Below are 14,654 nucleotides of genomic sequence, written 5' to 3' on the forward strand. Positions count from 1 at the left end.
GTGGCTCTTCAGCTCCAGAGGTGTTCTGATGACAGCTATTGAGGTGTTCTGATGACAGCTATTGAAAGAGGGAGGCTGTTGTGACTGGTTCAGAACACAAGAACTGCAAGACCAGCAGTTGGATCCTTCCATAAGTGCAGAGGTGTTGATTTGGAATTGTGCTGTGATGGAAAGGGGAACTTCTCTTGCTCTTTCTTACAGGATTGCCCCTTCTTTATGGCCTATGTGGTATTAGCTTTTTTTTCCTTCATCTTTGGAGAATCCAAAATRTGTATGTGGGAGTACTGAAACACAGACAATCTCATGTGGAAAAGCTTCTGATCTTGCAGCATAAGCACTCTGTAAATAGCAATCTCAGTTTTCACAATGTTATGCAATAGGGATGTTCATTTCCCAAACATCTCTAGCTAGCCTGGCCTATTGCCATTCCCTTTCAAGATCTGTTAGTAACAGATTCTACTTGTAACACCTAAAAGAGGACTCAGAGGAAATCACAGTCCTCCTACTTTTGGCTGTCAGGGCCTCCATGCTCTAAAAATTCTGTCTGGAAGGTGGTTTGATCGACACCGTGGAGGGGAAGTTAACAGCGTGCAAGGCAGGCTGTCTGCACTGCACAGGGCAGCAGTGCTGTGGCACATGGATTGTGCCTCTCTGGGCACGTTCTTGGTTTCCCCCAAACCCTTTCACAGCAGGACATTTGTGTTGGAGAGATCTGGTTATGCCTGAATGCATTTTCATCCCTGTTCTTTTTTTTTTTTTTTTTTTTTTTTTCCCTTAAAATTGTTCCTTCTGTTAATTACACCGATNATCCCTGTTCTTTTTTTTTTTTTTTTTTTTTTTTCCCCTTAAAATTGTTCCTTCTGTTAATTACACCGATGTAATTTCAGTGCCTCCACTGGAGTTTCTCCCACGTAATATCCACTTGTGCACTCAGGAGCTGTGTTAACGTGAGTGTTATTTTTAGCAAGCCCATGAGAGGTTCAAGCTCTTTCTAGTCCTGCCTTGATTGTAGCTCTGCTATCGGAGATCAGCACTCAGCACAGACCTGCCAACAGTGGTGCTCTTTGTGGCTACCAGCATCCCCAAATTAGCAGGGTGCACTTATATTAATTATGTTGCTATAGCAACGTGGTACTTTGTTAGAATTGCTGACTGGGACTCCTGCTGAGCGATGGGGGCAGCATGGGGAAGCAAAGTTGGGAAATGAGCATTTYTGCCTGCTAGAGAGTGATGACATCCTGTTGGATGAAAAGGAAGGATGTGATAATTTGCTGATGTTATTTGAGTGTTCAGAAAGATGGTGTGTGATGAGAGCTTTGAGAAGTCTGCAAGAAAGTAGAATTTAACTTATTGTATCCACTCTGTTTAAATGAGATGGGTAGAAAATTCTCTGCAAATTATTCAGCCAATGTGCTCTCAGAAAATTAGGTTCATTAACAGTACCTATGTTTGTGTTTTGAATTTTGCCACAATGAGAAAAGACAGCTTTGTTTACCAGGGAAAAAAGGGGTGCTGTTCTTGATTATGTTAGCTAAATATAATTCAAAAGCTTTGGTAATGCTTCTTCAGAGAAGGACACTTGGTTGGAGCCCATTAGCTCTACACACTTATAAGATAGAACATGAAGTTATGTCATTTGCTCCTGTTCTTAAGATAATATAACACAAAATCCCCTTTTTCTATGGCACTATGTTTAGATGTTAACAGAAAATCAAGGGATTACCTTTTATTACAAAGTTAATGTTAGTTCACTGAAGGACCAGCCACCAGAGATTCTCAATTCYTGAAAATACCTTGCTTGGTCACAGTGAGAATCTCAGGTTTTGTCTGTCCCACCTCTGCTATCTTTTGGGGAGGCAGAAATCCAGGCCTGGCATTCAAATGTCTAGGACTCCTAATTATCAGATTGGAGTAGCCTGAATTACACTGTATCTTCAGGGTCTCTRTTGCAGGGTAAATTGATGTTTAAAAGTCATACAGGAAAAATTTGGGCTAGTTGTAAAGCTTGTTGAGTACCTTCAAGACAGAAATGTCAGCTGAGCAGAGCCTCCTGCAGTTTCCCAGGGGATGAAACACTACAGTGAGTGACCTGATTTATTTGCATTTACTTGCATTATTAGGAGGCTGTGGTACTGATGCTTGGGCTGGGGGGAAGCAAAGGAGACAGAGCACAGCCTGAAATCCTCCTCGAGGCTAAACAAAGCAGGTATTGATGCAGCCATCCATCACCATGTCCCARTGCTTGGGAAAGCCTTTGCAGGAGAGCAGCTACAGGCACGGGGAGGCAGGAGGCAGCACCCGTGTCCTGCTGTTCTTCAGGGGCTGGAGGACAAAGCATTGCAGGGGATCTGGAGCAGGGGATGCCAGAAACATGGTGAGTGCTCAGGCAGGGGGTGCCCAGGCTGCCTTTGAGCCGGGCTCTGACGTTGGTGCCTTTTGAGAGCCTGAGCTCCCTGTCTGGCCTGCAGAATGAGGGCWGTGCTGGGGCTGGGAGCAAATGGGCTCTGGGAAGGGGAGCAGTGCTGGGGCCATGCCCTGTGCTCACAAAACTGCCWCTTCCAGCTGAGCCAGTCCTCAGCTACTCCAAACTGCTCTGCTTCCTTGCCTTTGTCACCATGAGCTTCCTGACAGGACCCTGAGCACCAAGGTAGCACTGGGCTGCAAAATTCATGTGCTCTGTGGCAGTAACAGAGTTTGTGTCTGTGCTGTCAGGTGCCCTTAGCTGAGGAGAGCTCCTTATGTGAGTGCTGGGGCTGCACAACCTCTGTGTGCCCCCAGAGTCACCTGTGCATGCCCCAAATCTCTGTGTGTCCCCAGAGTCTCCTGTGGGTGTCCCCAGAGCCACCTGTGTGTGTCCCCAGACCTCTGTGTGCCCCCAGAGTCACACACAGCTCGTCAGGAGCCACCACTTGCACTGTCAGTGCAATTTCTGATCAGAATCCCAATTTGCTTGAATAAGAGTAAGGGAAGAAAAAGAAAAAATAGCTAAAATGGGGCAAACGGGGGAACGGTGTTTCTGTGGTCTTAAAATTTGGGTTGTTTTGTTTATTTTTAATCAACCCTGTGAACAAGTGTGCCTGTCTGATGAGTAGTGAAGTGGGCTATTTGGAATAAATCCACTGACCTTGCTAGAAATTGTGTGAGTTTATGCCAATCATTTATTATGCTCTCACAAGGAGAAGAGCTTCACTAAAAAATAAAGTTTGAGGATTCAGTCTACTTTGGTTTTCGCTTTTACTATCAAAACTTTGCTAGTGTGTTGGAGTTCTGAGGTTTTGAGGGTTTTGTTATGGCATATATTATTCATCCTGTACCTAAGAAAAAGAAAAAAAAACACCACTTTTCAAAATCCTTTGATCTGGTGACACAGGGCATTTTTGTTTTGTTTATGGCAAGCTGTCCCTTCAGATTCCAGCCACAATGTTTGTCTGAACCAGGAGGTGGAACAATGCTTTGGCAAGTGTAAGATCAATAAATGGGTACAGCTGCCATTATCCTGGAGTTAATAAAATGAGATATTCTGTGGGCTCCTGAAAACAAGTATGTGAAATTAAATTTGTATCAGTGAATCAGCCTAGAAATCACTTTCCTGTAGCGCCTGATGGCCTGTAATGGGCTTTAGGATATAACAARCAAGAGCAGGGAAGCCTGTTCACCTGTGTTGCTGTTTTTAGCTGGCTCTGATTCACAGATTTATTGAAAATTATGGTGGCTTGGATAAGCTGCCCCTGAAGCTTTTGTTTAAAAAACTAATATCTCACAAATTGACCAACATTACTGATTTGATAAAAATCATCTTTAAATCAACTCTTCTTCTAGACAGACCTGTATGTTTTGGTTTCACTTGACCAGTTTTGCTGTGTCTGAAACCTGTCGATAGACAGGATCTATCAGTGGGAATTGTGCAGCACTGCACTGCAAAGGGCTCTTCATTTTTGGAAACTCAGATGTGCCTTAGATATCTGGCTCAACATTGCTGTGCAAAGAGACTGGCATAAACAGCAGCAAAAAGATGATGATGATGATGATGATGATGATGATGATTTACAAAGCAGACTGACCCGCTTGGCTCCTTGTTACACAGCCTGGTTGAAGGAAGCAACCTCCTCTTGACCTGTGCTGTTAAACAAGTTAGGGCAAGATTAAAATATTCTCCAACTGAAGTCCCTGTTATGGAGCTCTGTAAACWGGAGTGTTTTTAGGGGAGGTCATGCCCTTTGCAGTATCTCTCTATCCTTGCTTAGATAAATAATTGAACTTGTGTTTAATTTRGAATCCTTATCTGTTAAAATATTTGTCAGATCATCCTTCAGGGAAGCAGAAGAGGGGAAATGTTATYCACCCCCACCAGGGGATGGCCAAGACTGTTGCTCTGGGTTTTAGAGCCTGGCAGTCAGGACTTTGCATGCTTGCAGGAGTGGCTTGGGTGTTTGCAGAAGAGGAAATCTTTAAGAAGTGCATTTTTGTGAGAACACAGTTGAAAAGACTAAGGAAGAAGGTGTTCTCTGGATGAGAGGACCCTGGGAGGTGAATAGAGGGGATGTGGTGGCAGGGAGGGGAGGAGGAGGATGAGAAAGACTGAGCATGCAGATTATAGCTCACCTGTCTTGAATCTGCACTATGTCAAATGGTTCCAAATATGATTCTGGGCTTCTGTATCTTTCCCGTTCGTGCTGAGTCCCAAAATCTCCTGTATGTTTTGTGCCTCTTGGTGCTTTCCCCTTTGTCATATGAAATAGCACCCAGAGCCTGGAGGGAGGGAGAGAAGGGGACATAGGAAAAGCAGAAACATTTGCAACTGGTTTGCTGTGATCTCTCTTGGGGTGGATGCACAAAAATGGGTGCACAAAAGAGTTTGTTTGGTCTCTTTTCCCCTTTTAGACTTGAGAGTGTGTCTACTAAACCTGCAGCCATATTGCCTGTGAATTGTGGAGATTTTGATTTTTTATATGCCGTAACTTTTTCCTCCTCAGTGGAGCAGTTGCCATGCAGTCTCCAATTTACATGAATGTTAAACAGAATGACACAAAAATGGTGTTGCTGTAACGAAACCTATTAATAGCTTTGCAGAGAGGCACTGAATTAAAGCCGGGGAGAATAATCATCTTTGCAGACTAAGTTTTCCCCGGGTGAGCAGTGACTTTAAGTGCTCGGTTACAGATGCTTTCAAAGGGCGGTGATTTTCCAGATAGTTTGTCAAAATCAGGATTGCTTGAGACATCCCAGCTTGGGCTGACACAAGCTGAGGCAAGTGCCTCGAGTCACTGTTGGAAATTTTGGCTGAATGGCTGTGCTCAAGCAGTATGGCACGATACCTTCTGTTTTCCTTGACAAACATTTGGTTTATTTCACAGCCGTTGTTTCCAAACACAAAACATTTTCGGTACATTTCTGACACAGAGCTCTGCCAGTGAGAGGTGGTTATGGATGGGAGCGCAGAGGGGCTGGTGCTGCCAGGGTTTCTGGTGGCAGTGCGACATCCAAGGGCTTTCTGTGTGTTTGAGTGCTGGCTTGCCTTCCCAGACATCTCCCTCCCTGCCCCTCTGCCCAACTGGGGTACATTTTATCAGTTTGGCACCTGGCAGCCCTGCCCTGGCACAGCAGGGTGTGCTGAGTGGTGACTTCAGCCCTGCTGCTCCGAGTGCCCCAGGCAGGAGCTGGTGCTGTCTGACTTTCCATGGTGAGCCCAGTTCTGAGCTGCAGCCGGTGACAAGGAGAGTACCGGACCTTCATTTTGCGCCATCCAAATTGCACCAGYTTAAAAATTCCTATCACAGATATAAAAAAAAAATATGCCCTCTTCTTTTGGGTCCAAGTATGATACCCCCAAGTTAAGAGTATTAAGATCAATTTGTTGTTGATAGCGTGCTGGGCAGGGGCGTGCAGATGCTCCATGACAAAAATGCAATTGTCAAAAGCAATGGTTTAGTTCAACATGTAACCACAGCGTGCAGAACAAGCTCTTAGTCTCTTGCTGGTCACCTTGGTAGAGTTTTGGAGTCTGTACTTACTTTTTTTGCAAATGTACAATCCCCATATTATCTCCTTAATAGAATATGTAYATATTTGCAAGTCATGATTAGCAGAACTGTTCTGTATCATAAAAAGTCTGCCTAAACCCTGTGTTTTAAAACAGTTATTTCAGAAAGGGAAGCAGAGCCTGCTGTTGGTAAACCACAGGAGATTTTTGCCTTTTTGGTTTCWTTAAGGTGTCAAGTTTATTATGATTCCCTACACGTGGGAATTTTACCCACGTAAAATTTTACCCCATTTACATGTGGGTAAAAACAAGCAAGATCAGAAGGAAAATTGTCACTGATTGGGACTCAGATTTCAGAGCTGCACTGCAGGATGCTGGTTTCATGTTTCACAGCCATGTATTTACCTTTCTGAGACAAATCTTTCCCAAAGAATGCTCTTTGAGCTATTGAAGAGCATCATACCAGATTTTTCCTGTGGACTCCTTTAGGCTTTTTGGTTATTACTGGTAGTTCACTGAACCATCTCTGCATAGGGGTGATGAATTCATGGCAAAGGTTTGCAGAGGGGGTAATGGACAGACTCAACAAGAGAGATGCAAACAGATGCTCACACTCTGTGCTTTACAGCAGGATTTGCCTCTGATTCTCTAGGGTTGCTTTGTCATTTCCCTTGATTTTTTTTAAGCCACCTCACTGGTATTAGTTTTATTTTAAGACTGGTCAAAGATGAGATATATAGTTCCCTTCAGACAGTTCAATGTAATTGGTCTCATCTATCAAGTGTTCTCAGTCAGGCAAGGTATCTTCTGAGAGCACAGAAAATATGGTCTGTACTCAGGTGTTCATTATTTTTTTCAGGACACAGGTATATCAGTCAAGCTGCAGCTAAAATTGACGTGGATTTTGATTATGATGGACCTCTGATGAAAACAGAAGTTCCTGGGCCACGATCTAGAGTAAGTTTCCAAAGTACAGTAACTTGGGGTTTTTTTATCTWTACCTGTGTCTAACTTGCTAGAAAACAGATTTCATTTCAAACCTTAAATCTTTTATTATTAAACATGATTCCATAAGTCTATACTCACTTCTATCAGAGGGTTGAGAATAAAAAGCTCAATGAAATGAATGAATGAAATGCCCTTCTGAGAGGCAGATCTGAATCTCAACTGCCAAGTTCCCATATGGAACTATTAAAAGCAAAAGAGCATCATTTGGCTTTTTATTTTGTAAAATAACACTTTGGTTTTGAAATAAAGCAAGAGTCAATTTACTGGGTGTTGTTTTACTCTGGCAGAGTCAGTATTTGTGCATGTGATGTGTTTTGGGTTTGGTGGGGTTTTTTTTTTGTTGTTTTTTGGGTTTTTTTTGTTTTGTTTTTTGGGGTTTTTTGGTGTTTTTTTTGGTTGGGTTTTTTTTGTGTTTTGTTTTTAATAAAAAGGAGCTGTCTTTCTAAAACCAGTGTACCAGTATCCCTTCCATGTGACTCTGGCTTCTCTTATTTTCTGATTCCTCTCTTGTTTTCTCAGTTCAGTTGATCACTAGAGGAGAGGCAGCTTTCCCTTTTTGGAGATTTACAGTTAAACTGTGTTTGCAGCCTGTTTAGCTCTKCATGCCACAGGTCATAGTTTTGACTGTAATATTTGCAAGATGCACCATGAAAGTTCCTGTGGCAGGTAGAGTTGCCTGGTAAGCACACAGGACTACAAAGTTTGCRTAAGATTTATGGGATCATAAAAAAGAAACATGCATTCTCCATCACCATTTGCTAATTACACACCTGAGACTCTGACATTTGTTTTTCTGCAGGAATTAATGAAGAAGCTGAATGGCATTCAGGTAATTTGTCAAGTTTTCTGTGTTTTGGAGGGTGTTAATAGTTTAATTTCAGAACTTGTTTTAAAATCCCTATTTGTATGCGTGTCACAGAAAAAGGTGAAACACACACTCTGGCTTTCCACACTCTGGCTTTCCACACTGAGTATATTATATGTAGCTTGTATGTGCATTTGAACAAAATCTTTTGTAGTTTATATTGAATACTGCAAGATCATTTTGCTAGCATCAGGGGGTTTTCTTTCAACATACGTGTTTAAAGAAAAACTTTGAATTTGTTAGAGTGGAAACAAGGCATATTTGGGCTTGAGTTTAAAAGTATGTCAGCCTAAGTGCATATTGCCTTCCTAAGATGAGCAATTTCTCCAAGTCTGTGCTTCATTTTTGTAGAAAAAGTAAAACTTGCCCTTTTAACAGTCTTTATAAAAATAGCTGTACAGTTAATTCCCATGCRATGAATACAATGTGTCGTTTTATCCTAGCATCAGATATTTTTATCAGATTTTGCTGTATAACCATTAGTTGCACCTTCCTACATACTGCCACTCTTTAAAGCACTAATTGTTTTTTCCTTGAAGAATGCAGAAGCTGTGCACTTCTTTTGCAATTATGAAGAGAGCCGAGGGAACTACCTCGTAGATGTAGATGGCAATCGTATGTTGGATCTCTACTCTCAGATTTCTTCCATCCCAATAGGTAGGAGGCAGTTGTACYAAAATGTTTTGCTTTGTCCTCAACCTGTCATTTTCTTCTTTCAGGCACTRCTAGGGAAGTTGGTTAATTAATTAAATAAACCAGAGGTGACATTGGTGTGATCAGTGACAGCTTGCTGCTGTGTATTGTGTAGTGCTGGGTTTGAACAGCTGAAGAAACTRCAAATTCAATACCTAAAGCTCACTTAAAGTGCACAGTAGTGCCTGGAAGAAGCTCTAGTATTAATGTCAATTTGAATGTGCAAGTTCCACAATTCAGGTTGGATTGGATTTGTGCACTTGGTGATTCTGTAACACTATGTTACAGTTTTGAACATTACCAAGCATAGCATTGATATTTTAACCTGAAGTTATATGCTTTCGTTAACATTTCTATCTCCATAATAAATAAAAAGGAGTGAAATAAAAAGGGAGTGAGCCATGTGGACTGGAGCAGGATGAAGCATGCCCCTGCCCTGAGCTGTGGTGCTGACTGAAAGCAGAGGTGGCAGATCATTTGTCTGAGGAGCAGACACGAGGCCTGGCGAGTGCTKGGGAAAGTCAGCTGATTTCCTTGTGAAGCTTTTCAAGCAGAAGCAAGGCAGACGTGTGAGCCCCAACTGCAAGGGATACAGGTTTCAGTAAGAGAAAAGTCCACTCTGATTTGTTTGCTCCTCATCCATGGTTCCTCTCAGCTGCTTAAAATTACCTTTTTGCAGAAGCAAAAAGAGTAGAAGAGCTGGGTAATTTAAAAGGTAGATCTTGTGCTATGTATAGAAACTGTGATGACTCAAAATCATCCCTGCAGGCCTCCTTTCCTGGGAAACAATTTAATGATGTTCAGGTTGTTACCAAATTTTTGGCATCTAAGACCTTGTGACTGCAATGGGTATTTGCTTGTCCCAGTCTTCTTTGCTGACAATGCTTTTGCTGTCTCATAGCTCTGAGTCAGGGCAATCATTCCAGAACCCTTCACTGTTTGTAGCTTATTTCCCCCAACACAAGTTCTCACTGTTTTGTATCTTTCAGAGATAATTTTGCCACTGCTCACCTGGAAATAGGGATGAGACAGAGGAGCACAATGCTTCTATGCCACTGAGCTTGGATTTTAGGTTTCTAGGAAAGAAGATGCATTTAGTGTTCATGGCTTCCCATTCTTCACACAAGAAATTCTGATTTGGAGAAASGAGTGCTCAGTCGTGGACAAATGCACACTCCAAAGTGAGAAAGTCAATGCTTTCTCCAAAGGAATGAAATTCAGGTTGCACAGGCAGTGCACTGAGGCTTTCTGACTTTCTGGTGCTTGATGGTGCAAACATACCTTTTTTACTATAGTTTTGTGTATAAMTATTAAATAATTAGAGAGAAATATTTTCTTAATAGGGAGAAATGGGCAGGGGCTTCTGCAGTTTTCTTTCTCTGGTTGACTGAAACTGGTGATACAGATTCAAGACTCCAGTACTGTAACTGACCCTGCTAAGCCATGCAATTCCTCCTTCCAGCCTTCTTGAGGATAAGCTGGGTTTTTATCCAAGCAAACGTGTTCCTCAGTCCCAAAGGAGCTACAGTACAGTGTTTCATACACCTTCTCAGATAATGGCTCTGGGATGTGAAGCAACAAAGAGTAAATGGAAATKTAATACTTACAGGTTGACCTAAGCCTGACACACAACATTAATTTATATGTTTCAGTTGTACTGAATGACAAGACTATCTGAAGCTGCCCAGGTTACTAATAATGTCCCTCTTGGTGACAGAGGTAGGGCCTGGACTGGGAAAGCAAAACAAGATCACAAGGTGCTTGTTAGTCATCTGTGCTTATCTGTCTGCAAGTAAATCCAATAAAACCTTTCATGAATCTGTCAGGACTCCCCAAGATTTAATAATGATCTGTTACAGTAGAATATATTTATCAGCAGAGGTTGAGAGGTAATAAGTGCCTGTGTGGAGAGATAAGAATTAAAGTATAAAAACCTCTAGGCAAAGATGCTCTGGGCTGTTTCTTGCTGAAAAACAAAAATTGAAATWGTTTTTTACCAGAATTTTATGGGCAGTTGTAGCACAGCATAGTCCTTTCATCCTGTATCTATTCTGTCTAATAGAGTTAGAAACCCCATGGAGCCAAACAGAAGGGGGATGCTATTGATGTGTTGGCCMGCAAACATCCTGGAATAACAAATGAAACAATGTGTTTTTCTTTTTCGGTGCTGGGAAGGTCTGTTTTGTTCAGGGAGATGCAGACAGGTGTAGTTTGATATTATTGACAGCAGCCTGCTGCTCAGTTCAAATGATTCTTTGCCTTTCTCCATCTCATTATTTTAGCAGGCTCTAGTTGTTTTTCCTGTTGCAGACAGGCACATTCATGAGCCTGGAGGACATGTACGTTCCTGTCACRTTGATCCAGACACACAACAAGAGTGATGGGGCAGGTGCCCTTCCCTCAGAGCAGGCTCTCTCACCTCTGAGAGTGGATTTGTAAAGCTGCAAACCCTTGTGCTGGTCATGGCACTGCAACGAGTTAGTGCCTGTTTGCCATGCCAGCCTGGAGCTGTTGGACCTGTCTACCACARTTATATAATGGTTATTCAACCATTTCCTTCTTCCTGSTGTTGGTCCCTGACTGTCACCCCCYGTGCCAGCTCAGCYTCTGTCACACTCCTTCACAGCAGTCAGGCTYTGAGGATCCTCTCTTCCTTCTCTGGGGCCTCTTTGAGGAAGCACAAGGAGTAGGGAGTGTTGGGAGGAAGAGCAGACCACTGGCCTGAAGTGAAGACAACAGGAGAGATCCTGTGTGGGTGGAAAAGGGTAAATAAGGGATAACAGCAGTTTGTGTTACAGTAGAGRAGATACAAAGATCTTCCCCTATGGTAACACTGGCAACAGGATTACAAGTTCTTACAAGCCAAAGCTGATCCTTGAGCTTCCTAAACAGTGGTAGCTGTTTATAACAAACTTCTGTGCACTTTGGAGAGCTCTAAAAAACTGGATTTACTCTCAGAGGCAGCCACAGGTGCAGTTCTCAAGGACACAGCTCTCAGTGTGTCATTCCCTCTAGCAGAACAACAACTCTTCCCATGACAGCAGATGCCATGCAGATTTAGTTGTTCTGTGTCCCAAAGGGCCACTGTTATTATCTTCATAATAATTTTAACAGATTTATCAGCATGACATGCAGCTAAAACAATATGGATATTCTTTTGTTTTCAGCTAAAATATTCAAAACTGAATTTATAATTGATTTGTTAACATAGTGGCCTAATGCTCCATTGCTCAAAAGGATAATCAGGGTTGTTGTCATTCCACTGGAATGAGGATTCAGAGGCACAATAAGCTTTTGTAACATAATTAGCATSGTCTGACTTCTTGAGCAGTAGGGAAGATGAGGTTTCCAACTGTTTGTACAAGGAAATTTAAAAGATGATGTTAATCTCTAGCTTTGGCATTTCATACATTAGAGATCAGGCTTAAAATGAAAATTCTGGCCTCCTTTGAAGTTTGGGGGTTTTTTTATTTATGAAAAATAAATTGGTTTTGCCTGTAACCAAGCAAGTTATTCTTCAGAATGTCAATGGGTATAAATTAAGCACCTTCATTGTGTTAAAATTGAAGCTATCTTAGTTTCTTAGTAAAAATGACAAATTGTTGTTTCTTTTTCCAAACAAAAATTTGTCAAAGTAAGGAAWTGGGAAGGGGAAAAAAAAGCTGGTYGTGAGAGGGACAAAAAGCCCATAYGTTTGTCCTACTTCAAAAAAACTTCTATTATTAGTAGTTAAAACTATACCAGTTACACAKAAAGAGTCAAGCATTAAGGTTGTTCTCTAGGTTATGCTTTGCATTACTTTATTGAAACCAGATAGAACTGTTTTCTTTGTTCTTTTTAATTAGGTTACAGCCATCCCTCTCTGATAAAGCTTTTACAGCAGCCACAGAACCTGGTAAGTGAATKAAAACATTAAGTATGTGAAGCACTTCTCTCCCTCCTTGTTGTGAGCTTTCTCTTTTTTCCTTAGACTGATAGTGAATGCTAATGATTCAGTTTAATGTATGATAGGATCTGCCTGTTTTACTTCTYACTAGATGAAAAGAGCTTTGTAGTGCTTAAGAACACACCAAAACCTCTGGGAAGTTTTACAAAAAGTAAACATTGGGGTGATGCAAGCACTTGATGTGTTTGCAAACAGATTTAAATCAAACACAGTGTCTCCAATTAACCATTTTAATAATGTTCTCTGAGTGAAGATTTTTGAGCCTGAGAGCAAGCACAAGACCTTGAGAGAGAGTAGAGTGTCTTGGACATGATGCCCTCCATCTGGAATGCTGGGGGAAGTTTAGGAATTTCTAATATTTATAAATACTTATGTTAACTCATAAAGATGATTTCTAGGAAAAATATCTTCATTATAATGCAATAATAGGCAAAGTCAGATTTAAACAACAAACAAAAAAGAACCAACAAACAAGAATCCCCAAACCAATTTAAAAATAAAACAAACAAACAAAAAAAAAAAACAAACAAGAAAAAAACCACCAACCAAAAAGTCCTGTTGCTGGTTGCTCATTTGCCCACTGGGGAAGGGCAGGTAACTCTCCTGGAAGCCTGCAGTGAAGGAACTCCTCCAAAGTCCCACACGAGTGGCACAACTGTGGTTAGTGTTAGTAAAAGGATTGCCATTTTCTTGCAGAGACTTCTTATTTGGTTTGTCTGTAATGCTCCACATGCTCTCTTTATAGCCAGCTTCTATAAACACAGAATGTGCATCTGTTTATCTGAGTCCACAGCAGCTTGATGTCAATGTTCTGTTTTTCTCAGTTCTGGGTATCTCATTAACTACAAAAGAAAAAATACACTTTAGTGCTTAATGGCAAATGCTGTCAATTGACTGTGACAGCCCATAATCAATTTCACAACAAATTTATGGTCTCGTCTCTTTAACTTGATATGAAAATTTACTTATGAACTGAGGTAAAAAGCCAAGGAAGATTTCACATAGCTACAAAATAAAAACTTTATGTTAACCTGTCAGTAACATCTTTGCTTAGGTTTTCTGTTAAGCTTGAATCTGTTGAAACAGATTTGGATTTAGCACACTTGGACAGTTCACAAAGTCCTAGTTCATGCAGTGTTCTGTCATGTGTGGTGCTTGTTTTTGCCCAAAAATTCTGATGCAATGTCCTCACAGGTGCAGTGTGACCACTTACACCTCTTGCTGTGCCTCACATGTCTTGGGATGAATGTTGTGTTGAGGAGAAGGATTGAAGGATGCTGATAAAGAAGAAGGATTGAAGGATGCTGATAAATGTGCAAGCTTGAGCTGCACTGAAAATAAGAATTTTTTTGGGGGAGGCTGTCCCCTCTGGAGACCCATTAAGACTTAAGTTATCGAAACTCAGCCTTTAATTTGAGCCATTACTTGTTCAACAACAAAAAAAAAACAGCAAACAAGAAAAAAGGGCAAATAAAGCTGCTTTGCAGTTGGCAAATTTATCGAGCTTGTCCTTTTATGAGAAAATTTAATTTGAAATAAAGAGGAGCACGGTATGAATCAAATAAGATTGCCCACAAAGACTAAAAGCAGCAATGAATCAATTCTAACCCATGACACAATTTAAATTAATTGCATAAATGTAACATTCATCTCTATTAGTGGACTGAGGAGGCTTTGGGGCTTTTTCCAGAGCTGCTTTTTAGAAACCCCTGTGTAGGCAGCAGGCTGCTGTTCACTGACACCAAAATTACCTTTCCCAGAGGTGTGAATCCTGATGTGGCCAGTTCACAGCACYGGGGGGACCACTGAAGTTGGAAGGGACCTCATGTGGTGTCTTGGCCAACCTCCTGCTCCAAGAGGGGCTGCTGTGAGATGAATCAAGGTGCTCAGGGCTCTGAGACCTTAAAAACATCCAAGAAGGGCAGCCTGTTCTGCTGCTTCWCTGTTCTGTTGCTGAAAAACATTCTTGCTGTACCCAAATCAGTACCTCTGGTGCTTTGATTCATGGCCATGGTTTCCCATCTCCCAGTGAAGAGCTGGAGCCTGGCCCCACCTTCCCAATAGCCTCCCCATGCTGTGGTGTGGGAAGGCTGCATTGCATCCCTGTTATCACATCTGTGATTCCCAGGGCTCTTGCAGCARTGCAGATTCAGTTCTGCTGA

At 41.7% G+C, this 14,654-nt stretch overlaps 1 protein-coding gene across 1 annotated transcript in view; it reads left to right on the forward strand.

Moving 5' to 3' along the window:
- ABAT (4-aminobutyrate aminotransferase) overlaps positions 1 to 14,654 on the forward strand; it is a 51,185-nt gene that overhangs the window by 25,379 nt on the left and 11,152 nt on the right. Inside the window, exons 3-6 of the mRNA XM_057380720.1 lie at positions 6,840 to 6,937; positions 7,788 to 7,817; positions 8,393 to 8,510; positions 12,392 to 12,441. Coding sequence (XP_057236703.1) covers positions 6,840 to 6,937; positions 7,788 to 7,817; positions 8,393 to 8,510; positions 12,392 to 12,441 — 296 coding nt within the window. The remainder of the gene's footprint in view (positions 1 to 6,839; positions 6,938 to 7,787; positions 7,818 to 8,392; positions 8,511 to 12,391; positions 12,442 to 14,654) is intronic.

Source organism: Malurus melanocephalus, unplaced genomic scaffold (assembly GCF_030028575.1).
Source record: "Malurus melanocephalus ecotype Western Australia unplaced genomic scaffold, MMel_1.1 scaffold_468, whole genome shotgun sequence".
In the NCBI taxonomy this organism is placed as follows: Eukaryota; Metazoa; Chordata; class Aves; order Passeriformes; family Maluridae; genus Malurus; species Malurus melanocephalus.